This window comes from Anarhichas minor, unplaced genomic scaffold (genome assembly GCF_050575085.1).
Source record: "Anarhichas minor isolate MPS153535 unplaced genomic scaffold, ASM5057508v1 ptg000037l, whole genome shotgun sequence".
Lineage (NCBI taxonomy): Eukaryota > Metazoa > Chordata > Actinopteri > Perciformes > Anarhichadidae > Anarhichas > Anarhichas minor.
Window position 1 is genome coordinate 3,719,844 of NW_027466483.1, and position 27,333 is coordinate 3,747,176.

Sequence of the window (27,333 nt, forward strand, 5' to 3'; positions counted from 1 at the left end):
GACATTCTCCTTCAGGATTTTTTGGTAGACAGCAGAATTCATGGTTCCATTTACCACAGCAAGTCTTCCAGGTCCTGAAGCAGCAAAACAGCCCCAGACCATCACACTACCACCACCATATTTTACTGTTGGTATGATGTTCCTTTTCTGAAATGCCGTGTTACTTTTACGCCAGATGTAATGGGACATACACCTTCCAAAAAGTTCAACTTTTGTCTCGTCAGTCCACAGAGTATTTTCCCAAAAGTCTTGGGGATCATCAAGATGTTTTCTGGCAAAACTGAGACGAGCCTTTATGTTCTTTTTGCTCAGCAGTGGTTTTCGTCTTGGAACTCTGCCATGCAGGCCATTTTTGCCCAGTCTCTTTCTTATGGTGGAGTCATGAACACTGACCTTAATTGAGGCAAGTGAGGCCTGCAGGTTTGGATTTTTTTTTTTTCCTTAATAATAAAAACCATTTAAAAACTGCATTTTATGTTTACTTGTGTTATCTTTGTCTAATATTTAAATTAGTTTGATCTGAAACATTTAAGTGTGACAAACATGCAAAAAAATAAGAAATCAGGAAGGGGGCAAACACTTTTTCACACAACTGTATATACACACACACCTCCCTAGACGAGAGTAGAGAAAAATGGAGAGAAGAAAGGAAAACGTTGCTGATTTACAGCCGGCTCTGTGTCAGCGAGGGCAGTGTGTAGATAAATGGCGCCTGGCCTCCCACCACGTCGCCAGCGCCAGAGGAAAACTCAAAAGTCAATTCTTTGCGTCATTCGGCTGACGTTCATCTGCTGTGCTGCCTGCTCTGCAGTGACACAGAGCCGTTTGAAAAGTTTCCCTTGAATGAATCAGACCTCAGGCACATTGATATAGAAATGAAAACAAAGTTTTTGCCCACAGATATCCAAACGCACATCTTGGTCTCTGTCCGTATTGCCCTGTTAGCTACTACGATCAACAAACGCGGTTTTACATGACCGGTGGGGCTAGCTAGTCGCCTAAAGTCTCATTTGGTTGGATGATTTTTCGTAAACGCCCCAGTGTGTAGGAAGACCAACCCAGAAGTTGGTTTTATTAATGGCTTTGTAACTGATCTAGCATTTGTGAATTGTTATTTGATATTGGAACCCTTTCTGAGATATTATACACTGAAGAAACATTGTTGAGTACTCCTTTAGTCTAGAAATGTCAACTTAAACAAGAAACAGCATTGGAAAATTGTAAAAGCCAGTTTATTTACAATTCAATCCGTATTAGTATACAGACACATGTGATATGAAACTTGATGATGCTTGCTGGATATTTGGGAATGACATTAAAAGTTTTTGTCCATAAAGCTGCTACTGTAACATCCCCCACCCCCCACAACAGAAGTTACAGAACCAATTTCTGAACCAATAATCAGTAACGTGCAGTCCACCCCTGTAGCCAGGCTTGAGCATAGTAGAGAGTAGCATCGAGTATCATAGAGTAGAAACAGTAGAAACATGATCATATATGCGCATGTTAGAATAACATGCATTTTTAACATTCTATAAAATCATTTCCTCCTGCAGTCCCTGGGGTTCCAGACCCCATGTTGAGATGTCAGTCATCTCTTTTGTCTTTGTGTCATTTTAGTCGGCCGCTGCTCTGTTTGGTGGTGCATCTAAAATGAATTTCAAAAGAAAGGAGTCATACTACATGCTTCATCGCATGCGATATTTTGTGACATCCTGCACGTGTTCATTTCAGTTACACTTAGATCAACATTTCAAGTGAGACCTGAGATAACAACACTGTCCACAGTAATGCCGTCGCCACAGTGATGTAGTTACCATGGCAATAAAGCTGCTGCCCCTGTGATGCTGGAGCGGCTACAAGCTAATCAGACTTTCCTCCTCCTCTTGCGCCTCTGGCTCTACAGTGTCCACAGCTGCAAAGTCAGCTGGGAAAAAGCTTTCTGCAGGGGGAGCTGGAGGCAGGTCAGTGGGGCAGCTACGTCCAGGCTGGGGCTGCTCGACGGGTTGGTCAACAGGGTGGTAGACAAAGCAGTAGGCTCCGGGTTGGGAACCGTTCTTCACACTGAGGGCCAGCTCTGTGGGAGCCAGGGGCTGGTGAACACCATCCATGTACACACTGAGCATGTAGGAGTCTGGGAGAAGGAAACAAGGAGGCATGACGTTACCCAGAGAATGATGATAATGTAGATACAGGCTGTTCTCATACCGCGGTCGTAGCTATATCTACGAAAATAAATATACGCTATAATTCGTAGATATCCCACAAAATACATTTGTATGTAATCCACGTAATCATGAACCAGGAAGTATAAATACTGCAGAAACCCACACAGGGTGGGCAGGAGGGGTGGTGGATGGGTCAAACAAAAAACAGTCTTTCAACCAGGAGACCGTTGTTGTTTCCCCCGTATGAAACGAGAAGTCAACGTTGATTTATTTGCCACGTAACTGCGGTACTTAAGCAACACCACTTCCGTAGTTATTTAAACCCAAACTATGATCTTTTCCTGAATCTAACTAAGTAGTTTTTTTCCTGAACCTCACCGAACTGTTTCCTGTGATTACAGAAGTTCATTTTGAAAAGACTATCCATGTAACAAGCGGAAATAGACACGTGTTGCTGGACTTGAAAAATGAGTGACTTTTTCGTAAGATATCATACGAACCGCTGTAAGGGGATACGTGATAATATCACTGTTGTAGTCAAGAACAAATTGTTGACACTGGCAACCTTAAACACCACTCAAATATCACTTGTCTTTAGAGCTGAGTATTCGTGGTAATGTAACAATTAAAGTAGTTTGACAATTGAACAATCATTTTGATACCTGGCAGAGATTGCAACCTCTGCTTGACAACAATGGAAGGTTTTTCTTTTAATGAGTCCTGCAACCCATACGACCACATATATCGTTTTTAATGCGACCCACACAAGCGTTTCCTAAATAAGCGCCCCCTACTGGTGACAGGAGATCAGCACGTCCTCTGAGGGAACGGTTGCAGTTTTAAACGAGTGGTTAACGTTGTGAAGCAGTCGCACTTTGGTTAGCTTTAGGCACCAAAAATACTTGGGTTTAGGGAAAGATCATGGTTTGGGTTAAAATAAGTATGTTTGTGACCTAACTTAAGTTACGTACGTAAATTAACCACACGTGAGGTCATAAGTTAACTTATGTGACACTGACTTTTGTTACTTAAACAATTAAAGAAAACTGCAACGTGTGAAAACAGTTCAATAACATTTACATGTCTTCTGTGACTGTGGAGGAGCTTTGTCACTGATGATGTGCTGAGTTGTATTATGGGAAGTGTGGGATCCTGCAGTTTTGGGGCTTGTCAGGAAGTCAGGATATCTCATCCTCTGCTAGATCAGTGTTGATAGTTATTTTCTTTTTTTATTTGTTTCTCGGAAGTCCTCCAATTTGTGCATTGTCAAATTGCATCATTTTAGATTTGAGCATAACACAATACAAATCATGTTCTTTTATATAAGGCCAAGAACTGAATTCTGCTGAATAGAATACAAATGAAAGTGTAAAAACCCAGTTCTCTCAGCAACATGCGACAACCTCTTCCAGACATTTACCTTGTTCGAAGCGTGCGGCACACTGCTCAGCTAGCTGCTGCATCGTGGTGGTGGGGAGGACACCCAGAGTTTTTGGACTGCCTCCCATCTCTGGACAACACACCGTCAGAAAGTCCTGTGCAACAGAAATACACAGGAAGCTCCAGAGAGATATCTGTATGGAAACATCTCAGCTTGTTTCTCTAGGGGAGTCTGTGTGAGACGTCTGTGATTTGTTTTCAGTTTTTTCCCCTGACAGAATACAAGCACAATACATCACACATCTACCAGTGCGTTTTCCTGTTTATTCATTTATAAATATCGGTCAATGAATACTGCATTCTAATCATATTATACTTTGAGCCATAGTACATTCTAATACTGGCGGCATGAGTGAGTGAGTGAGTGAGTGAGTGAGTGAGTGTGAGTGTGTGTGTACCCGCACAGATCCTTGGGCCATGCGTTCCTGGTTGAGTGTGCGTCGTCTCTCCCAGCGGTGGATGGAGTCCTGAACCTCTCTGCTGAGCTGCCGTGTTGCTGACCTCTGCTGGTCAAAAGTCTTGATGTGCTCCAGAGCACCGTAGGTGGTGGTCAGATAATAGGAACCTGCACACACGCGCACACACACACGCAAGGACACAATCAATAATGTGATGAACACAGATCACGTCAACGGGGAGAAACAGTTTGAAGTGTTTACTGGGCACCTTCTCCTAGTGCCAACGATGGGTCCATCAACTCCATCATGTATTCAACGTCCAGCTGCAGAGCGGACAGATTGGATCTAGCCAGGACATACATCATTACAGGCAGGAAGTCATCAGCGCCGTGGGCCCGCCCTAAACACATACAGGCAATTACAGGATAACGCCACATTGGGTTTACCTTCATTCAAGATTTTGTCTTGAGCCAGTTGAGGCCACCACAAGGCAAGCCCCGTGGAACGGCATTGGCATGCGGGATGACTTTGGCATAGTTACCAGAGTTGGAATTACAATTTACGTGATGCCCACTGGCCCAAAAAGCCACGGCATTAGAACAATGAATACATTTTTCTTAATTAAGTCTAGTATTCTCACAATTTGAATCATTAGCTCCAATTAAAATGAAAGAGCTGTATAATTTGTGTATATGGAGTGTCAGCAAGAATGTAGTGTCACAGCCAGAGGAGTACTCTAATGCTTAATCCTAGCTATGGGTCAAAAAACGAAGCCACCTGAGGAGGCCTAATAAAACTAATCTGGTTGAATTACAGGCAGCAGCAAACAGAAAAGTCTTCAATCTTGATTTAAAGGAGCTGAGGGTCTCAGCAGACCTGCAGCTTTCTGGGACTTTTTTCCAGATATGTGGAGCAGAAAAACTGAATGCTGCATCTCCATGTTTAGTTCTGACTCTGGGAACAGAAAGTAGACCGGTCCCAGATGACCTAAGGGGTCGGGATGGTTAATAAGGTAGCAGCAGATCAGAGATGTATTTTGGCCCTAAACCATTCAGTGCTTTATAAACCAACAGCAGGATTTTAAAGTCAATTCTTTGTTAAGATAAGATAAGATAATCCTTTATTAGTCCCGCAGTGGGGAAATTCACATGATCACAGCAGCAAAGTGGACAGTGCACACAAGATACAGAGTAAAAAAACAAGTAATACAAATAAGTAAAGTAATAAACAGTAAGAATATCAACTAAGTCAAAAAGTACAAAATCCACAGTAACTAAGTATAACTAAAGAACTAAAATATTATATATACAGACAGGGTATTTTTACCTGTCTGTGTGTTTCTATTGCACAGATTTTTAGTGTTTTTTGGTGTTGTGTGGTCTACTGGGAGCACAGCTGGTTGTGCAGCCTGACAGCAGCAGGAAGGAAGGACCTGTGGTACCTCTCCTTCACACACTGGGGGTGAATCAGCCAGTGGCTGAAGGAGCTGCACAGAGCTGCCAGGGCGTCCCGCATGGGGTGAGAGGTGTTGTTCATCAGGGATGATAGCTTAGCCATCATCTTCCTGTCTCCCACCACCTCCACCGTATCCAGTGGACACCCCAGCACACTGCTGGCCTATTTGACAAGTTTGTTCAGTCTCTTCCTGTTGCCGAGATGCTGCTGCCCCAGCAGACCACTCCATAGAAGATGGCTGATGCCACCACAGAGTCAAAGAAGGTCCTCAGGAGTGCTCCCTGCACTCCAAAATACCTCAGTCTCCTCAGCAGATAGTCTGTTCTGACCCTTTTTATAGAGTGCGTGTATGTGGTCAGTCCAGTCCAGTTTATTGTTCAAGTACTTATAAGATCTCACGATCTCAATGTCCGTTCCCTGGTACCGGAGGAGAGCGTTTACCCCGGCGGAAGTCCACCACCAGCTCTTTGGTTTTACTAGAGTTGATCTGGAGGTGGTTCTGCTGGCACGATCCTATAAAGTCCTGGTTCAGTTCTCTGTATTCTCTGTCATCGCCGGCAGAAATGAGGCCGACGATTGCAGAGTCGTCAGAGAACTTTTGCAGGTGGCAGTTGGCAGAGTCGGATTTAAAGTCTGAGGTGTAGATGGTGAAGAGGAATGGAGCTAGAACAACCGTGGGGCCCCCGTGCTGCAGGATACCAGGTCAGACTCCGGTATCCGCACATACTGTGGATGGTTGGTGAGATTGTCCAAGATCCATGCAGTGAGATGGTGGTCCACCCCGGTCTGCTCCAGCTTGTCCCTCAGAAGCAGAGGCTGGATGGTGTTGAAGGCACTGGAGAAATCAAAAAACATGACTCTCACAGTGCTTCCAGCCTTTTCCAGGTGAGAAAGGCATCTGTGTAGCAGGTAGATGACAGCGTCATCCACCCCGATGCCAGATTGGTAAGCGAACTGTAGTGGGTCCAAAGATGAGCTCATTAGGGGGCGGAGATGGACAAGGACCAGCCTCTCTAGCGTCTTCATCAGGTGGGATGTTAACCCAACCGGCATGAAGCTGTTGAAGCAATCTACAGGGGGTGCAGTCAAAGGAGGTTGCAGCAGCAGGGGGAAGGGGTGGATGAGTGATCAAATCTGTTAAAGAATAAGTTCAAGTCATTCACCCACTTTTGGTCCCCTGTAGGCCGTTGGTTGGGCCCCTTGTAGCCAGACATCGCCTTGAGGCCCTTCCAGACCCCGCTGATGTTGTTCTGCTGCAGCTGGTCCTCCATCTTTGTCCTGTATACTTTTTCCCCCTCCCAGATCTTCCTCCTCAGCTCCCTCTGTACAGTCTTCAGCTCCTTCTTGTTTCCTGATCTAAAGACCATCTTCTTCTCCTTGAGGAGGGCCTTTATTTCAGGAGTGATCCACGGTTTGCAGTTGGAAAAACACCGTACAGTCCTGGTGGGTACGGTGTTCTCCACACAGAAGTTGATGTAGTCAGTTATGCAGTTAGTGAGACTGTCAATGTCCTCCCCATGGACGTCACTGAATACTTCCCACACAGTAGAGTCAAAACAGTCTTTCAGAGCCTCCTCGGCTTCCTAAGACCATCTTTTTACTGTGCGAGTCACAGCTGGCTGCCTTTGTACAAGAGGTTTGTACAAAGGCCAACAGCAGGATTTTAAAGTCAATTCTTTGTTGGACAGGAAGCCAGTGCAAAGACCTCAGAACTCGAGTGATGTGATCCACTTTCTTGGTCTTAGTGAGGACTCGAGCTGCAGCGTTCTGAATCAGCTGCAGCTTTCTGATTGACTTTTTACAGAGACCTGTAAACACACCGTTACAGTAGTCCAGTCTACTGAAGATAAATGCATGGACAAGTTTTTCCAAATCCTGTTGAGACATAAATCCTCTAATCCTTGATATATTCTTCAGGTGATAGTAGGCTGATTTTGTAATTGTCTTGATATGGCTGTTCAGGTTGAGGTCTGAATCCATAACTACACCTAGATTTCTGGCTTGGTTTGTGGTTTTTAACATCAGTGATTGAAGCTAAGCGCTGACTTTCAATCGTTCGTCCTTTGTTTAATTGAAGAAAATTCTGGCACAACCAGTTGTTGATTTGTTCAATGCAGTTACCCAGCCCTTGTATGGGATTATAGTCCCCTGGTGATATAGCTATGTAGATTTGTGTGTCGTCGGCATAATTATGATAACACACTTTGTTGTTTTCCATAATCTGAGCTAGTGGAAGCATGTAGATTTTGAACAGAAGAGGCCCCAGTATTGAACCTTGGGGTTCGCTACAGACGCAAAGTATTCTCGGTCCTTCAAGTAGGATTCAAACCAGTTAAGTGCTGTGCCAGAGAGTCCCACCCAGAGTTTTAGTCTTTCTAGTAGTATGTCATGGTCGACCGTGTCGAATGCAGCACTGAGATCCAGTAATACTAAGACTGAAATTCTGCCATTGTCTGTGTTTAAGTGGATGTTATGTCTTGTTATGGTTGAAAACCTTAACAAGAGCAGTTTCAGTACTGTGGTGCTGTCGAAAGCCTGACTGGAAGACATCAAAACAGTTATTTACGGCCAAGAAGTTGTTCAGCTGTTGAAAAAACATTTTTTCAATTATTTTACTTAAAAATGGGAGGTATTGGCCTATAATTTTTCATTGTTGCAGAGTCTAAATTAGCCATCTTTAGAAGTGGTTTAATAACTGCAGTATTTAGGGCTTGTGGGAAGACACCTGAGAGAAGGGATGTGTCTACAATTTGTAAAAGATCAGTGGTCATGCAGTTTTGAAAAAGTGTGTTGGTAGAATATCCAAGCAGCAGGAGGATGACTTCAGATGTTGTATAATGTCTTCTAAAGTCGATTTAATGAAATTGTGTCATGATATTTGAATGGATGCTATTTAGAGATGGGGACAACACACATCCTGTGGTTGGTGTGGAGGCACTGACTGCTTGTCAAATTTTCTGAATTTTGTCAGTAAAAAATGAGGCAAATTGATTGCATGCCCAGGTGGATTGGAGCTCAGCAGCTACTGACACTGGAGGGTTTGTTAGCCTGTCGACGGTAGCAAATAAGGCGCGTGTATTGTTATTGTTTTTGGTTATGATGTCAGAGAAGAAGGACTGCCTTGTCACAGTGAACCAGGAGATTTGTTTTTCGCCACCTGCGCTCAGCTTTCCGGCACTCTTTTCTCTATTCTGACCAGCGTGGCATTTCTCCAAGGAGATCTTTGCTTACCAGAGACAACCTTCACTTTAGTGGGTGCAATGGTATCAATAACATTTTTAACTTTAAAATTGAAGCTATCTACAAGCTCATTGACTGAGATGCAGAGAGGGCTGGTGTGGAGGAGAACTTCTGAATAAATAGTTCATTGGTGTTTTCAGAGATGTAACGCTTTGTCACAACCTCGGAGATTGCACTCTCAAAGAAAACACAGAAATGATCAGAGAGTGCAACATCAGTCACAGCAACCTTGGAAATGTTTACACCTTTGGTGATGATTAGGTCCAGAGTGTGTCCCCTGTTGTGGGTGGGTCCTGTCACATGCTGAGTCAGGTCATTTATCAAGGACACCACATAGTTCTATAGACCCTCTGTCCTGGGGATTATCAACATGGATATTAAAATCTTAATGTTTAGGAATAAAGCTTGAGTGGAATTCAGAGCCACATATTCAAAAGAAGTAAAATGACCAAAGGACATCTGCTTGCATTGAAGAGAATCATTAAATAAAATAGCAACTCCACCTCCTTTCTTATGCGCTCTTGTTTCACTCATGAAACTGAAGTTGTGAGGTGTTGATTCAATAAGAACAGCTGCACTGTTATCTTGGTCTAACCAAGTTTCAGTTAGAAACAAAAAGTCCAGTTTGTGCCTAACAATAAAATCATTGATTAAAAATGTTTTTCCTGACAGAGACCTGACATTTAATAAAGCTAAGTTTGATGTGTTTAAAGCTTTATTTGCCCAATTTATTTGGACAGGCTGACGAGGAAAGAATGTTAAGTTTGATAAGTTTGCATATTTACTATTGTTTCTTCGCAGCCTCACCTTTCTTTTTCTATAAACTATCAGGACAGGAATTGAGAAGGCTCGCTGCATACAGGGCCCCGACTTTTCCTGGAGAGAATCATTGGTGTCATTAGCCTTGTAGCCTGGACCCAGAAGATATCAATTATTGCCTTTATCAGGTAGGGGAGTCAGAGGATGGTTGTGGGGGAGTGTGAATAGAGAGGAGGGGGACCTGGATGGAGTCTGGGGGGTGGAAGTAGGTGCTGGTGAGGGAGGTAAAGACTCCTTCTCTTGGAGGGGGGGAGAAAGTGGGTGATCGGAGGCGGTCCCTGATGATGAGGTTGGAGACTCCTCCTCTTGGCTCTCCTTAGGCGGGGGCATCCTTCCCGTAAGGTCTCTTCGGCGATGCTGTGTGGTTATCTCTTGTTTAGACTCCTTGGGAACAGACGGGTGACGCAGGAAGAAAAATAGGTTAGAGGTAAACAGGTTTACCCCTGACTTGTTCAGGCAAACTCCATGTGACTTAAAAAGATGTCTGCGCTCCCAGAAAAAGTAGAATTTGTTGATAAAATGTACTGAATGGTCAGTCCATGCAGTTGACAGCCATTTGTTCGGTGCAAACAGCCTGCTGAATCCTTCATCTCCTCCACTGTAAACACCTCAGCCTTGACAGAGCTGACTGTGTTTAACAGATCAATAAAGTCTCACTTCAGAACTTCAGACTGTTGTTTCACAATATCACAGCTTCCTGTATGCACGATGATGTTTTTCACCGTGGAATGGTCAGCCACGATGTCCAGGATTTTGTCTCTCATGTTAGAGACCATATCTTTCGGAAAGCAGAGTATTTTGGTGTTTTTGCTGCACAATGATCTGACATCTTTTACGGCATAGTCACCAATCAGAGTCTCAGGCCCAGTCATTAGCTTTCCCTGCGGCCTTTTACATCCAGTTGATAACAATGCTGGTATTTTGGGCATACAAACACTATAGCAACATGTCCACAGATGAAAGTTGGACAGCAGCAGTAGCAGTAGTAGTAGTAGCAGTACTACTACACACAGACTGTGAACGACTGATTTAATGAGACACAAATGAGACAGAAGTGCTAATAAATAGTATTAATTACAGCCTCTTTACTATTGATGCGTGGAGCAGCAGTCTTTGATTTTGAGGTCAGGTTTGTTGAGCTTTGTTTGACTTACTGAGCAGGATCTCCCACTTCAGGGGGTATTCCAGTTGAAATTTCCGACTGGGAACTCGGAAATTCCGACTACGCAGTTCAAATGGAATGCAGCATGAAGCCAATGTGGAATTGCCTTGAACTTGCATTCTCTCTAATGTCCATCAGGGGGCTACTCCTCTGGTTGTATAGAAGTCTATGAGAAAATGACTCTACTTCTCTCTTGATTTATTACTTCAGTAAACATTGTAAACATGAGTTTATGGTCTCAATCTCTAGTTTCAAGTCTTCTTCAATACAGCATGATGTTCATTTAGTAAATGATGGTCCATTTAGAGTCAAAGAGACCATAAAGCAGGATATGCTTTAGGGCGGGGCTACCTTGGGATTGACAGGTGTGACGGCCCAGGGCCTCTGCCGGGGATTGTGTGTCTTTCAGTGTCCCTGGGTCCTGGATCGTTGGAGAGTGACATCAAGAAGATTGGAGGCAGCTGGCCACCGCCTTCGCCTTATAAGACCCGCCCCATCCGGAGGAAGGGCTGGCTTCTTCCCCTCTGACACACCTGGTGTGCTGCAAGGAGTGTCTGGCAGCAGTGTTGCAGTAGTTGAACCTTCTGGCATTCATTACGAGAATGCTCATTTTTGTTGCACATTTGAAATGTCCTGGCCTTTTGTTTATTAAAAGTAGTTGTTTGGTTAGCTCCTTGCCTGAGTTTTCATGACATTTGCTATGGTTTTAGAGCCAGGCCATAACACAGGTCTCTACCAAGTTGTTGTCTGCTCTGTGAGTTGTCTTTTTTTTTATCTTACAAATTAAACCCTTTGACAATGAGTTTTCAGTTCATGAAAGTTAATGTAACATTTTGGTTGCCTAGAAATGTCTTATTCAGTGTTTAATTTTACTTAGCTCCACCCTCTGTCAAAACCAAGATGGCTACGGCCAATAAGCAGAACTCAAGGCTTCAATACCATCGTCCACAAACCAATGGGTGACATCAAGGTGACTACGCTGGCAAGTTTACTTCCTGTTTTACCTTTTTTTTTGGTAACAAAACAATAGTGATATTAGAATATCATTCAGGGTCGAATGGTTAAAGACTGTCTGACCTGGACTGCTGACAGACATGGAGTCGTAGATGAGCTTGCAGGCCTTCAGCATGAGCTCAATCTTTTTCTGGGGAGAATACTCCAGATGGAGGTTGTTCAGTTTGATGCTGATCTTCTCCATAGCAGAGGCCTCGGGGACGGCAGTGGTTATCCCCAACGCCGTGGTGGTGCTGCCTAGGACGCCAGACTGACACACACAACAACAACACACACACACCGTCAGCATCACAACTCTTACTACTGGTATGGATATAAATGTACTGCACATGTACTGCGGCTGTGTGTCGTCTCCAGCGGGAGTGATCCCGTCCAGCCCTACCTGGTTCTGGGCCAGCTGTTTCAGGCTGCCGTCGTTGGTGTGCAGCTTCTCCAGACTCTGGTAAATTGGCTCCCTCAGTGGCTTCAGTACGCTCTTACACAGAGCAGCTTCTGCTATGCTCTCTGCACGGACACACACATAGACGATTACTTCAAACTGTTTCTAATTTTCTATTTTGCTAATTTCGCCTTCTTGAAAATCACCATGTAGTTGAATCAACACCTTCGGCGACACAGTGTCGACAAAAACTAAGCACTAAGTAATGGCTTCACAAAACCTCCAACTACTACAGGTTTGCTCTATTGGATTATATTAGACTGTACAGGTGTTAGAATAAACGGATACATTGATAATTAGAAGTTATGACAATGTTGAACAGCTTTAAATTAATAAATTCTATTTTCATCCACCTCATCACGGGCTAAAGACATTATGTACTTAAAAAAGCTTCAGGCTCTTTAAAGTGACACTCCAGCGATTGTAGCATTGCACTGCCATGAACCAGTGGGACTCACAAGAAACAGATAAAAAAAAATGAATGGTCGAAATTCGAAGCAGCAGGGGCCAAGATATCTGGAATTTCAGGTCAAGCTCCATAAATGCAGGATCCTACATTTCCCACAATGCAACTCAATAGTATCTTTTCGTTAGATTGTCCCTGTCGATAATGCCGTCTGTCACACAGGCTCTGTTATAAATGTCATAGTTTACAAACCCAAACTGAGATGACCCCTTATATTTTGCAGCGACAGAAGACATGACAACTGTTTTTCACAGGCTAAGCATGACAATGTAAAGAAGTAAGATATACAAAGGACACAACATTTTTCCAATATTCCCCATACAGCTGGTCCCACAGACACAACACTTTAAGAAATCAATTGAAAGAGGTTTTAAAGTTACCCAGTTTATCTTGTGCATACTGATGCTGTGGCTCCAACATGGCTCGCAGCTCCGTGCTCTGCAGCAGGTAACTCTTCAGCTGAGTCATCATTTGTCTGATCTCCTGTAACAGCTCCGTGGAGGAGGAGTGCTTCAACATGGTCTCCAAGGTGAACGCGCGGTGCTCTTTTACCTGAATGCAAAACATGAAAGCTTCATTCCATTTGTATTTTAGATTTGTTGTTGTTGTCCAGAGAAATCCAAATCAGCTGAATGTTGAAATCCAAAATCCTTAACAGATCTTTTTCTCCCTCGTGTGCACTCACCAAGTTACCGAAGTAGCTCAGAGGGTCCCTGGCCAGCTCCACGAGGCGCTGTGTGAGGCGGCGGTCGTGGCTGATGAGGCCGGTGATGACGGTGGACAGGCGGTAGCAGGCTCGGTCCAACATAACAGTGGTGGGGGTTCTCCTCACCGTTGCCTTGGGGCTGCGGCTTTCTGCAGGGCGACTGGAAAAGACATGTAAAGTGAGGCTTCCTCCCTTCTATGTGTGACGAGTATGGCTAACTCTCTCCACCACGGCGTTTGATTCAGTGATTTCTGTCCAGCGTGACTCGTGACTCGTCTAAGACCTTCGGTGCGGGGAAGTGTTACACAGAGTTGAATTAGTACGCATAGCTCGGAACGTTTGATGAAGGTCCCTGTCTGTTTTAATACACAACAAGCAACCGCGTGCAATCTGATGCTTTGCATGCCATGTACTTAACTACAGTATGTATTTGTGGTTTCTGGGCTGTGAATGTAGCAGTGGAATCTTGTGATTTAACTTTACTTTATTGGGCTTCCCAAAAAAAAACCTCACGAGAAAGAGAGAGACAGAGAGATATATTCTTCATATGAAATACTGTTTGGACCTAAGATTTCTAGCTGACTTTCACCACACAAACACACTTAGGCTTTCACTTCGGTCAGGGGTTGGACTAAAACCTAACTAAGACTGTGATATTTTAATTAATAATATTTAGTACGAGAAAAAGATGTATCATCCATTTACTACACAGATATTTTAATTGGAAACCTACTCTCCGTTGTTGGACCTTTTGCCAGTTTACAATAGTTTAGTACTTTTATTAAAGAGTAAACAGGTTTGGCAAACATGTTTCAACTATGTGTTTAAAAAAAGGCTAAGACGTCATACTTTGTCACACTGGTTCAATTCACTACACTTTCTGATGTGAGATGTGAATACACTGATCTTAAACAACGGCTGTAGTAAACAGATAAATAGTTAATGTTTAATGCATTTAACAGTAGATTGAGGCTGCATTAGACACTACTAAGGACAACATGCTTAAATCTCTGACTTTACATTATTTGACGTCATACTTAGTATGAATAGTAGCTTAGTGTGAAATTCATACTAAGCTACTATTCATACTAGACTACTATTCATACTATGAATAGTAGTCTAGTATGAATAGTAGCTTAGTATACATAGTAGGTTTGAATGAACAGTAGATTAGTAAGAATACTAGATTAGTAAGAATAGTAGGCTAGTATGAATAGTAGATTAGTATGAATACTAGATTTGTATGAATAGTAGGTTTGAATGAATAGTAGGCTAATATGAATAATAGGTTAGTATGAATAATAAGTTCGTATGAATATTAGGTTAGTATAAATAGTAAGTTCGAATGAATAGTAGGTTTGAATGAATAGTAGATTAGTAAGAATACTAGATTAGTAAGAATAGTAGGTTGGTATGAATAATACGTTTGTATGAATAGTAGTTTAGTATGAATAGTAGATTAGTAAGAATACTAGATTAGTAAGAATAGTAGGCTAGTATGAATAATACGTTTGTATGAATAGTAGTTTAGTATGAATAGTAGATTAGTATGAATAGTAGGTTGGTATGAAAAGTTTGTCAGTATGAATAGTAGGTTAGTATGTGATTTTGAACAGAGCCCAGGACTTTGCTTCTCTACACCAGCCTACCCAGACCTACTTTTGGTTTTGCTCCTGTTCCTGGTTCGGCTCTCCGTCTTCCTCCGTGCTGCTGGTAGAGCAGGAGTCTGGATCGGTCACCATCACAGTACCCCCCTGTGGCGAGTACAGAGACACATCTGGACGCCTCGCCGGTGAGGGAGGGGGCACTCTCATCCCAGCAGTCTGACTGGCTGATCCTCCTCCTGCCTGGTTGGGGCACACAGGTGCGTCCGGGGGACACTGTTTCTTCCTCGGCGGAGGGATTGGACGGGACGGTTTTTTCACTAGTGGCGCACAGTGGGAGCTGGATTTTTGTTTTTGCTCCTCTGTATCCATTTTCACCTCTTTTTCCTCCTTCTCATCCTCAGTCTCTCTCTTTCCTCTGTCCTGTTTTACCTCACTCTCTTGAGGTTGGCTACAGTTCTGTTGTTCAACCCCCTCATCCAGCTGACCTGATTTACTTCCCGTTTTCTCCTCCCCTCCCTCTCCTCCTTCCTCTCTCTCAGTTCTCTTTGCAGGATTTTGTCCCTTCTCTCGCTCCGTCCCCTCTCCCACCTCTCGGTCAGTGCTTCTCCTGGAGGAGGTGCGACGGAGAGGAGCAGGAGGCAGCGGGGGAGCGGCTCGGCTCTGCAGGGGGACAGGAGGCCTCGATGGAGTGAGTGATGTTGACATTGACTTCCTCTCTTCTCTCTCGCCCGCTCCACCCCTTCCTTCCTCTTTTCTCTCAGCTACTGGAGGTGAAGTGTGAAGCGAGGGGGGAGAGGAGAAGAGGAGGCCCATCCCAGACCCTGAGCCCAGGCTGGGGGGTCGTGGTGGGGGGCGCTTGTATTTAATGTCCTGGGTGGGAGTGGTTTTGGCCTGACCTTTGACTTCTGTGCTGGTCTTCTGTGAGACTTCTCCATTCTGCAGGGAGGAGGTAAGGTATTGGGCGGTGACAATATCAAGTTTGGAGATAGTGGAGTGGTTTAGGTCTTTGTAGGCGCTTTCCTCCACAGTGACTGGGTTGACATACAAGTACAGTCTGTTGTGGTTCTGATCCAAAGCCAGGTCCTGGTCCTTCGCCGGTTGGTTCAGATCGGACATCCAGAAATCTGCAACACATGCAGTCAGTGTCAAAAAAGTGGCTTTTATCAGGTTTTTGATATTTGTTTCCTTATTTTTATAAATGTTTCTCTCTCGTCCGTCTCACATTGAATATTATATGAAAACATTTGTTTACAGTTTGACTGAGCTTCATGGTTCATTATTGACCTTTGAAAAGTTTCATACTGAACAGAAAGATACAGATCTTGGTAAGATATTACTCTAACTCTCGGCTAGAACGCAAACAAAATTCCAAAGTATCTTGACAGTTAAAATTGAATACATGCATATTAATTCCTTTACAATGCACCTACCTAAGCACCCTTTTATGCCCATGAAGATCGGTAAATGATATAATGCATACATTCTGTGTCTGTATATATTCATTCATGTTGTCCTTCACATATATTTTCATTTAAACATTCTGCTGAGTAGCTGTATTGATGCGATTCCTTTTATCCTCTATCTTCCATTACTGTATCCAGCTCTTTGCAGCAGCAGTGACCCAACTTCAATGTGCTAATTATGTAGATTTATCTACCTGCACCCATAGCAGAGATGACCTCCAGCTCCTCTCTCTTAGTTGCCGTGGTAATAGCGCTGGGTAACCTCAGTGGGATGGCCAGAATGTCCCTTGGGTGGATTTGATAGTAAAAAAAAAAAAAGCAGCATTAAGTGTAGGAAGGGAGGTTTAATAATATGACATAACACAGTGTGTGTGTGTGTGTGTGTGTGTGTGTGTGTGTGTATGTGTATGTACAAGTATATGTGTTACCTGCTGGCACAGTAGAACGAGATTAATTTGAAGATGTCATCAAACACCAGAGAGGAACCATCTAAGTGGAGCACTGTGACAGAAAACAAACACAAGAGTGAATCACCAACCACTCTGCTGTCTGTGCTCTGCCACGCATATCTTGCATTTTGTATTTCCACAGTAGCTCTTTGCATTAGTGTGTAACACGCACATTTCTTGTGTTGTTTGACCATCAGGTTGTATACGGGCGGCGCCCCCTGTTCATCAGGCAGGCGTACTGACAGCGTCGTGCTCTTGTCCTCTGTGCTGTGAACCAGGAACGCCTGCGAACGACGACATGTGGTTAGAACTCTGAGGTCAGAATGGAGAACATGTACAGAAAAGTACTGAATCAAATATGTACATAAATGCCACAAACATAAATGCACTGCTTTGTGACAAAAATGTCAGATATACTGTATCACATTTTCATATTGCAAAAGCTGACAACAGCAAAAACAACGCAGCAACTACTCCAGCCTGTGTTAAAGTTCCACAAATATGGGTTTTAAAAGCTGATATTTTTTGTCCCATAGTTTCCTATGCAGAAAGAAAATGACATGTAACCGTAGATTCATAAGAAGAGTCCTGGAAAGGACTATGCCTTTCGAGGAACCTGAGATAATGTTCAGCTGTCAAACTTCTAATGAATTAGTGGTGTAAGCTTGAGATTCTTTAGTCAGTCAACAGCAGGTTATACAAAAATGTTAACTTTGTCTACAGTCAAGCATATAATTCAGTATCTAAACATGGAAATGAACATTTTCAATTTTTAATATGAATAATTAATTCATATTTTACTTGAGCTTGAAAGAATAGTTTGACATCTTAGGATGTACACCTATTTACTTTATTTCCTAGAGTGAGATGAGAGGATTGACATAAAGCTCATTAAGTATGAAGCTAAACTACAGCCAGGAGTCAATTAGCTTAGCTTAGCATAAAGATGGGACACAAAGGGAAACAGCTAGCCTGGCTTTGTCCTGACTTTAAAAGTACATTTACCGACATCTCTAAAGCCCGCTGTTGTTCTCACATGCTGGATCTTGTTTCTTTAATCCGTACACAAACAGAAAAAGGCAATTTGTGGTTTTAGAGGGAGTGACATGCTGTCACTATTTTGAGACCGTCTTTTAATACGCCCAGCATAACTAAAAACCACAATTTGGGGTTTTTAATGTTCTGTTTGTGTATGGATTAAACAAATGAAATACGACAGGTCAATAACTAAACTATAGTAGTGTTGCTTGTATTTTTAAAGGTGCTAAATATGGAATTTAGAGCATTTCTATTGCCTCCACACGGCTCTGAACATGTTGAGGGCTCAGCCGGCGGTTAACAGCTAATGGTGCTACAGTGCAAACAGCGGCATATGATAATACACAGAAGGAGAAGTTTATATATATATATATATATATATATATATATATATATATATATATATATATATATATATATATATATATATATATATATATATACGCATTTTACAGAAATCCGAAGAATATTTAAACACTTCAAGTCTATTTCTTAGACTACCAAACTACAGGGTTTGAGTATTGTCTCTGAACGTTCTGTCCAAAACGCAATGTTTTTTTCCAGAGAGGTTTTAATATAAACTCTAATTCGAAGAGTTGAACAGTGTGTAAATGTGTGTGTGTCTCACCCCAGCCATCTCTTTCTCCATTATACTTGTGGTTTGGTCTTGGCTGAGTCCTTTTGGCTGCCATACAGAGACACTCGCAACCAGTCGAGCTATAGGACTCAGCAATGGAGGAGTTGGAGGTGATGGTGGGATAACAGGGGTAGGAGGAGGAGGAGGAGGAGATGAGGGGGAGGAGGAGGATGGGATTGCTGGCAACAATGGGGCGGGAAGAGAAGTTAAGAAGGGAGTAAGATCAGAGGAGACAGTTGGCTGCAGAGAAAGCAGGGCATCAGGAGAGACTGGAGTAGGGGAGAGAGGGGGAGGAAGAGACGGGGGAGGAGGGTTGTAGGAGAGAGGGGGAGGAACAGAGGAAGGGGGAGGATTGGAGGAGAGGGGGGGAGGAGGTTTGGAGATGGGAGGGAGAGTAGGAGGGGGTTTGGAGATGGGGGGTAGAGGGGGAGGGAGGGTTGGAGGAGTGGATGCAGGTAGAGGAGCGCACGAGGGGAGCTGGGAGGACTTCATTGTGGGAGGGGGCGGTTTGGGTCGACATGGCCGGACCGGAGGGTTGGAGGAGGGCAGGGAGGTTGGAGAGAGGGGAGAAGATGGAGGGACGGAGGCAGGAGAGGGGATGGATGGAGTGTCAAGTGATCCTTTCAGAGGGCTTGCGTGGCTGTAAATGGAAAAAAGGCGAAAGGTTAGAGAAGGAAACAACATGTGGAGGATTTGTTTATATCTCGTCTCTGCTTCAGTTTGCCTCCAGAAACGAGCATCCGGTCACCAGGACTTGGATCATTGACTCGGATTGCAGAAACACTTCAGTAAAAGCTGAAGCTTACCCCGTGTGCTGCATGCAGTTGTGTGACACATGATGTGTTTTATAACTGTGAATGACTGAAACCGTTGTTGAGAGGGCCAGGGGCCATCCATTTGCTTTAAGGAATCTGCTGCATTGTTTTGCTTTATGGCACAAAACAGAAAGATGGTCTGCTGTTGCAGTGTGGTCTCAATTTGACATAAGTTTTAAGGATAGAGCTGGTGTTATTCTATATTTTTCTTATTGCCATCTATTCCAACATGTTGGCCCATCTCTCAATACTTCCCAATGTCCTGACCGTGTCTCTAGCATTCAGCCCCATTGGTTACTACTTAACATCAAACGCAAAGCCTACATCCAATTACATCCAAAGTCAGTGCAAAGACGCGAATGAACGCGACTATATGTGAAATCAAGCCGAACAGCGCGAATGAGGCGAATTAAATGGCGCGTATAACAAGACGTTAGCCTCATTCACAAGTTGACATTTTTCAACTCAAGTAAGAAATTTGCATGACGCTGTGTCTCAAAAGCCTATGAGCGTTGAGATTCTCCTCCTGTCATCACTGACGTCCTGACGTTGTTGAATCAGAAATGGAGGAAAAAAATATTGTAGCCATAGGTTTTCACCCAGAGCTCTATAATACATAGTCCAGAGACTGGACGAAACTATGTATGGGTCAATGACATGCATATTTTTGTGTCCGAGTCCACTATTTCCTTTTAAAATAATTCGTGACATATATCATTTCATTCTATAAAACCTATCCAGTTTTGATACATTTTCAGTACAATCAAATAATATATATTATTTTATGTTTTGGCATCTTAAACCCTGAAAATGTCAGGCGGTGCACCTGTCCTAGCAGATGAACAGTCTAAGAAAACTATTAAAAAAGGTATTTAAATGATAATAAATTAAAAATAAAATACTATGGCATGCTTTTATTGTTGAAACGATTCAAATAAACCAAATTTTTACAAATACCAATAGTTTTAAGCTGTTGCGATAATTTAAAAACTTTTGTCCAGCAATTTGAATGTTCTCAAATATCAGGGTGGCACAACTGTAAAGATGGGACTTTTATTATGAAATTAAAGTGGAAAACAGTAAACAGGTTATTGCATCATCAAGAGGACCTCAACTGACCTTTTAGCAGAGTGAGAACGTTTTTATATCTCTTTTGAATATTGATAAAAACAGCTACTTTCAACTTATAGGTAGAGTGGTTCACTTTCCATGTCAGGGCGGTACAACCAATGTAAAACTAGAAAAATGTTATTTTATCATAAATGTCTTTATTCTATTTAAAATGTATATGTATGAAGTTGTTAGCAAGAACAAAAGCTAATGCTAGTGTCCGAGTAGATGCCTGTTTAATTTGCAATCAGTTGCAAATGTCAGGTGGTGCAACCAGTAAGGCAGGTGGTGCAACTGCAAAGAATGTTACTGTATGATATTATATTTAAAGCTCTAACATTATTTTAAAAAAAATTTCAAAAGTTTAACAGTGTTAAGTTAATATTATTATACACTTTCAAACTATTTTTCATGATATTAATGAATATTGTTTAACTATTAAGGATGCCACTGTCAAGTAAAGCAAAACCAGCACGACGCAGGGAGCAGACAACAAGTCATGTATGGAGTGTGTGCAAAACGCTGCTACAATGAGGTAGAAGCTGCAACACCCCAGGCGGAAGCGACTGTGATTTTGCCTATTCCAGTTACAGGTATGTGCTAAACATGATTACTGTGAAATATTTACTACTTTTACTTAAAAAGAGTCTGTTGACTAAAAGCATGTTGTTGTATTTGAATAAAAAATGCAAATTGTCTGCATATTTGCTGTGATTGCTAATATTGTCAGGTGGCACAACTGATAAATGTCATGGTGGTGTGACCAGGTAAAATATTAATTTAAAGCAATAAATAATAGGCTAAAGTCAATTTTTTTTGCTTAATATGATGTGAAGAACTATTTTATTGAATGTATTCATTTGTATATTTGTATTATTATGTTTCTCTGTTTAAATGTAAAGTCAAAAGTTAAATATACTAAATACCTGGCCAAGAGAACACAATTATGATAAATTATTGTATATATATAAAACACAACCACAAAATACGATGTGTTAGACACAGTAGACACTCTAAGGGATACTTGTCAAAAATTTCAGTTTGAATAAATATTAGGAAAATATATATTTTTTTTATAAATATGTGGTTGCGCCACCTGACATTTTTTAGCCTGTGAAGTAAAAAAATACTGTTAAAAACTATTTAAAACACTATGAAAAGTTGGTTCACAACTTAGACGTGTTTCAATACATTTTTCCAGACACAAAAATATGCATTGCATCCATTTTGAAGATAATTTTTTTAATTACCTTTTTAGAAGCCTTATTCGTCAATGACCCGTATATAAATGTGCGTGTAAAATACCATATGGTACAATCAATAACAACTGCCGTATTTACACCTATATGATGTTATTTTGAGTGTTGATGGAGCTGCTACATTGTTAGCAAAGCCTAGCACCGATCGATGAATATAGATTTATTACTAATCTGCAACATTATGTAGTTATTTCAGCATCCTTTTTATCCGGTCATTGCAATTAAATCACAGCAATTTTTTTAATTTTGTGTTCATACAGCTGTGGTAAACCAGCCGATGTGTGGCTTGCTCGGTACAGTGAATACAGCTCAGTGAAATTCACCAAGCATTATGAACCCAGACACGACGGCGATTAGTTTCCCGGAATGTCTTGAGTTGCACAACATGTACAAAGCAGAAATAGTCGTTATTTCAGCCGTGACTGATGAAACGTTGTCTACGCGGAGGGTGACGTGAACAAACACGAATTAACCTGAGATCAAACCTCGACGAGTAACACAACGCAAAATTTGCTTGGTGTGAACACAGCATAACTCGGCATTAGTAATGCTGCATTAACAGATTCATTTGGGCCCCTTGAGAGCAGCAGAACAAGCATTAAATGCAACATTGACATACATGTGTGATGATTGAGATCACCACAGTAGCACTGGCGTGATACATCTTTGCCATGTCTGTATGTGCGACAGAGTCTTCTCTTCAGTCCATACTTGTACTCTCTCTCACCCTCTGGAGTTCAGCATCTAACATTATTAAATTAATAATCCTTAAATATATTCCTGTAAACTGATTTTGAAACTGTAGTTTAGAATTTTTTTATTTGGTAACAACACTAATGAAAGTCGTGGCTAAAACCACAACAATGTTGGTGATATTTCTCTGCAGGTTTGTCACTACAGGCGACACATTACACATGGTTAATTGAGAGCTTGTTACTACTCTATAAAATTAATAATGCAATGCATGTAAATTGGGTGACAATTCTATAATCTAATTTGAAAACAGCTGGGCAATGTGGTGTTAAATTAACGTCAGTCAAACAGGAAGTAGGCTATTGTTGGGGACTATTTTCAGATGAATCTACATTTGTTGTGTTGCTGAGTATTTTTGGCTGCAGGAAGGTGTGTATTACATTGTGTGTGTGTTCATGGTTTGAAGGAACATATCACCCAGTGCAACAGTGTGGCCTATTGATGTGCTTTTAGCAGTTGTGACGGACCTCACAGTTGGTCTGTGTAATGTTTTTGGTGGGCCACCTCGTGATTGGTTTGTGAAATGTTTCGGTTGTCCACCCTTTTGATGCTTAATTATTTGCTTCTGCTTACTCAGTTTGGTAGACAAAATCCAGTGCCGTCCTCTAGTGCCTTTGTTTTTGCACCACAGAGACTTGTGACAGACCTGTTTGTGGAAAGGCCAAGTGTATAAATGCATACGTGCACAACTGAGATGCGTAATGAGTTGCAGTACTAGAGAAACAAATAAGTAAAAATTTCACTTTTTTAGTTGTTTTATGATTTTCTGTTTGCTTAAGAAGAACCAAAGAAATAAAATCAAACGCCCTGTTCCTCACAGCATTGTATTGCATCACATTCATTTGTATCATGTTCAATGGCATAGTAATGCGTTGAATCGCACTGTGTTGAACCGTGTGAAATCGCATAGGGTTCAATCGTCTCGTATCATATCCCTTTGGTATATATGTATATGGTATACATGTTAGGCTGATGGAAAACAACACAATTGTCTGGAGAAGAGGGTCAAGTTCAACACTGTCATTGCAAGAGGAAGCAGTGTGGGAATAGTCTTAACTCTGAGCAGGAGAAAGATGCTACGATTAAGGTAGTTTCACAATGATGTCATGTTGATGTTTAAAATGCTCCAGCGTTTCCGACTTCACGTAACAACTAGCAACTCTACTAGTAACTCTACTTTGCCTTCAGATGGCAGAGAAGAACACTCCCATGGTCTGATGGTTTTACCTTGTATAGCACAGAGATAGGATCTCTAAACCAGTTCCACTTAGACGCAACCAGCTCTGCTTTCACTATTACAGCATGTTGATATTCATTTTAATACAGTGACAGTTGAGATGCTGTGTTTGCAGTTAGTACAACATGCAGGATTTTAATGAGAAAACAACATGTTGGGCGTATTCTTTGACATGTCAGAGCCTTCTAGCTGGCCTACAAGTACGTGATTGGTCAGTGGGCTAGTGTGACATGTTGGGCGGTGACAATCCCAATATCTGCTGCCTCTGCCGAGCGGACATTTTCAGCCCTCAAACGCATTAAAACCTATTCAAGAAATACAACTGGGGAGGCTCGACTGTCTTCACTGGCGTCCATGAATCGAGAAGGACTTCTTACTGAAACTAAAACGCACGGATGTACTGAACAACCGTGAGATCAAACTCTTTGTTAACAAAGAAAGGAGGATGCACTTTGTCTTTAAATAGTGAACAGCAGTTCTGGTAAGTTAAATGCGTTTGTTTTTACATCTGCAGTAGCTTTAATATGCTTGTTTTTTATTATTTATTATTATTTGTACAACTTGTTTTTATGAATATGGATTTTTGTTTGATGTAATATGTGATAGGAACCATTGTTACGTCCAATGTTGCTCTGGGGACATATTTAGCCAGTGTTGGCAATTTGGCGACTTTCTCGCTAAATCTGGCGACTTTTTTTGTCAAAAGCTACTAGTGACAAATCTAGCGAATTTTTCTGGTGTTGTTGGAGACTTTTCTGGTGTTTTGACTCTGACGTCAAAGCATTTACGTTCTGCACTGTCGTGAACGAGCAGCGGGTGCTGCCGTGAGCCCCTCCGCCCCTCCAAAGCACTCAGAGGTGGTAACTCTCACAGAAGCCTCACGCAGCAGTCCCAGCTGCAGTCAGAGAAGAGAGGAAACGCACTCTCTGCGTATTCTCTGCAGTTAGTGTATTTGCAGGTGTTGGCTTCATTTTTACACGAAACAAATAATAACCGTAGCTGTGTTTCAGCTGCAGGACAGCAGTCCTGCAGCTGAAACACGAAAGGTTTGCGAAAGGTATAAAATGCACGGCCCACCACTGAGTAACACAAACACACTAACGTAATTGATGCATTGGTGGACCAACAAAAGTTCTACGAGGTAAAATTACTGCTTTTGTCAATTGAATTCGGTGACTTTGAAGAGAGCGATGCAACTCCTTCAGTTCCCAGTTTGAAAAAAGTGTCTGATGGCAAGATAAAGCAGTGAAATATATTTTAAATATCGAGTAAACTTTAACAGATGGTGAATTTTTTAGGGGGGGCCTTCTCTTAAGGTTGCTAAAATATGTTTTTCTGCTGTTCCCTTCTGCTTTACCTCGCCGTCAGACAGCCTTTCCCGGTAAGCGGTAACTGAAACCGTTATATCGCTCTATTCAGAGCCACAAGACTCCATTAAAAAAAACTATACTTTAATTTTACCTCACAGAACAGGGGAGTATATACATAGAAACCCACTTCTATAAATCTGAACTTACTCTTTAAGTTATTTCCAAATTTAGCATAGCTATCGTTGACTCAGCTATTGCTAGTTTCGTCATAACCTGATTGATTAGCTTATGGCGGAGTGGGTGTTTCCATTTGAAAAACCTGGGAAAGAACACAGATGGGGTCATCCTTTAATGGACCTTAGCTCTTTTAGAGGTATTAAAGGGTCAGTTCACCCAAATAATATATTTTTTATTTTTTAAACTATGTGGTGAACATCACAAACAAATTAAATTTACCTCCATAGTTTTTGAGCGGTGGCAGAAATCTCATTGCATCTCAATACCTGAGCAAATAAAACATCTGGATGTATAGAAACCATGAGAGGTAAGTGAGATGATATGTTGTTTTGTCATTTGGGTGAACCAACCCTTCAAAATCTAACAGATATTTGAGTTAGCGTCCTACTTAAGATCTGCCTCCTTTGAACTATTTGTTACTTGAACCACTGAATATCTTTTTAAGCCACATAGAATCCTGTTTTGAGTCCGATCACTCTCCTGTGAATTAAAAAAGGAATATTGAGCAAAACTGAGCAAATCACATGTCTGCAGATCACCCTAACCCTGTTAGTGACACACATGTGTGACACATATTCATATGGTTCCAAAGGGTCAAAGAGGAATTGTTTTAAATGTGGGATGTGAGCTTTATTTGCAGTCCTTTAGATAACACACCAGCACTTTACTGACTGGTGCAAAGTATCTAAGTACATTACCTCAAATGCAAATATAGATATAGGAGTGGTACTTTACCATTCCATGCTACTTTATACTTCAGTTCCACTACAAACTACACAGACAAGTTATTACAAAACGACATCTTTTTAGATTAATCTACCCAACAGAATATGAAATCTCCCTTTCCAGCAACAACAAGCTACTTATGGATCATTAATAACAATAATTCAGAAATGAAGTGTAATATTCAAAAGGAAATCATTCTGCATTACTTTTAAGTACATTTTGCAAATAATACTTTAGCGCCATTACTAGTGACAAAGTAAGGGATCTGAAAACCTCATCCACACCTGACGTTTGCTTGACCTAACATGACAAAGAGTGACATTCAAACTCACGGCTGCGAACATTAGAAATCAAACATGCTTACAAATCCCCACAGGCCTTATAACGGTCTGATCTGCCCTTTCAGTGGTCAGTGACAACTTTCAACCGCTCTTATTCCCCCATACAAGCAATTCATGGAGTAGAAATGTGATTTGACGAGAAGGTATTGACCTAAATATCAGCCGTTGAGTCATCACATCTGTTTTTCCTGCTCTGGCTGTCTAACTTTTCAACCCCCGGCCCCCCCCCCCCCCCCCCTCTCCCCTCCGTGGCAGTTTCAACAACCCCCCATTCTCACTGTCTCGACCAAGTACAGTTCCTCCTCTGTATTTTCACCCAGCTACACTGTCACAGACCCCTCACACACTCACCTTGTGTCCTTGCAAACAACGCTGGCTTCCATCATATTTCCACAGATTAAGTGTTCGGCTGCTCTCTGTCACTCTCTCTCTCTCTGCTCCATCAAGAACCTCGCCTTCCCCTGCCTTTTTCCTTCCTGCTGTTGAATCGGAGCAGGGCTGAATAAGGAAAAAAAAGGCAAAGGGAAAATATGCTTCTCCGTCAGCCCTCCCCTCCGTTTCTGCCTCAACTTCCTGAGCTGATCGTCAGGCAGGAAGAGGCCGAGCACTTTTGTCAGACTTCCCCTGCTCTCTGTCTCTGTCTTTCTTTTTCTTTTCTGTCCAAGACAGACTCTCATGCAACTTCTGTCTCATGCAATCATGCTTTCTGGTCCCACTGTTGACAGTCCCGCCTAGTGTCGTTACTCCTTTTTTCTTCTTCTTTTTTTTGTTAAGCGCTGAAGTTAAGACATCGTCCAATAGATGTCATCATCTGCTCATGTCAGCGTATTCAAATCTGTAGATGTGGCCCAAATATTCAGCAGATTGTCTGTTAGCCTCCTCCTCTCCTTCCTTCTGCCCTCCCCTCTCCTTTAAAGACTTCCAGATGCTCCCCTGTTCAAACTGTGGAATGTCCCCCACCCCCCCCTTTTTTCTCCTCTCTTCCTGCCTCCTCTCACCTCCCCCCCTTTTTTTTTTTTACACAATTAAAACTCACAACTTTAG

At 42.1% G+C, this 27,333-nt stretch overlaps 2 protein-coding genes across 5 annotated transcripts in view; one reads left to right on the forward strand and one right to left on the reverse strand.

Annotated features, from left to right (window-relative positions):
- Positions 1–1,210: 1,210 nt before the first annotated feature.
- Positions 1,211–27,181, reverse strand: rin3 (Ras and Rab interactor 3). 4 transcript variants are annotated; one of them, XM_076107041.1, is made up of 15 exons: positions 26,641–27,179; positions 18,493–19,141; positions 16,999–17,110; positions 16,806–16,878; positions 16,572–16,663; positions 14,967–16,038; positions 13,287–13,467; positions 12,982–13,153; positions 12,079–12,200; positions 11,760–11,946; positions 4,275–4,406; positions 4,007–4,173; positions 3,589–3,703; positions 1,818–2,134; positions 1,211–1,648 (listed from the first exon to the last, which is right to left on the reverse strand). In XM_076107041.1, exons 1-14 carry the CDS (start codon positions 26,673–26,675, stop codon positions 1,857–1,859), a joined length of 3,387 nt encoding a protein of 1,128 aa, XP_075963156.1. In that variant the 5' UTR covers positions 26,676–27,179; the 3' UTR covers positions 1,211–1,648; positions 1,818–1,856. The 4 variants fall into 4 exon arrangements, with proteins under 4 accessions (XP_075963156.1, XP_075963157.1, XP_075963155.1 ...); XM_076107042.1 differs by having other exon boundaries at positions 1,211–2,134; positions 4,013–4,173; positions 26,641–27,181; XM_076107040.1 differs by having other exon boundaries at positions 1,211–2,134.
- The window catches only part of LOC142966336 (uncharacterized), a 41,977-nt gene continuing 31,665 nt past the window's right edge, over positions 17,022–27,333 (forward strand). The window contains exons 1-2 of the mRNA XM_076107036.1: positions 17,022–17,143; positions 20,870–21,019. The gene's annotated coding sequence lies outside the window, so the exon portion shown is untranslated. The remainder of the gene's footprint in view (positions 17,144–20,869; positions 21,020–27,333) is intronic.

Bases quoted from the DNA above. Each gene is read 5' to 3' on its own strand.
- rin3 (XM_076107041.1), bottom strand. From the start codon at position 26,675: ATGATGGAAGCCAGCGTTGTTTGCAAGGACACAAG. The intron at 19,142-26,640 runs GTGAGTGTGTGA...TTCCATTTACAG, and splicing joins GTTGTTTGCAAGGACACAAG to CCACGCAAGCCCTCTGAAAG. The intron at 13,468-14,966 runs GTAGGTCTGGGT...TGTCTTTTCCAG, and splicing joins GAACAGGAGCAAAACCAAAA to TCGCCCTGCAGAAAGCCGCA.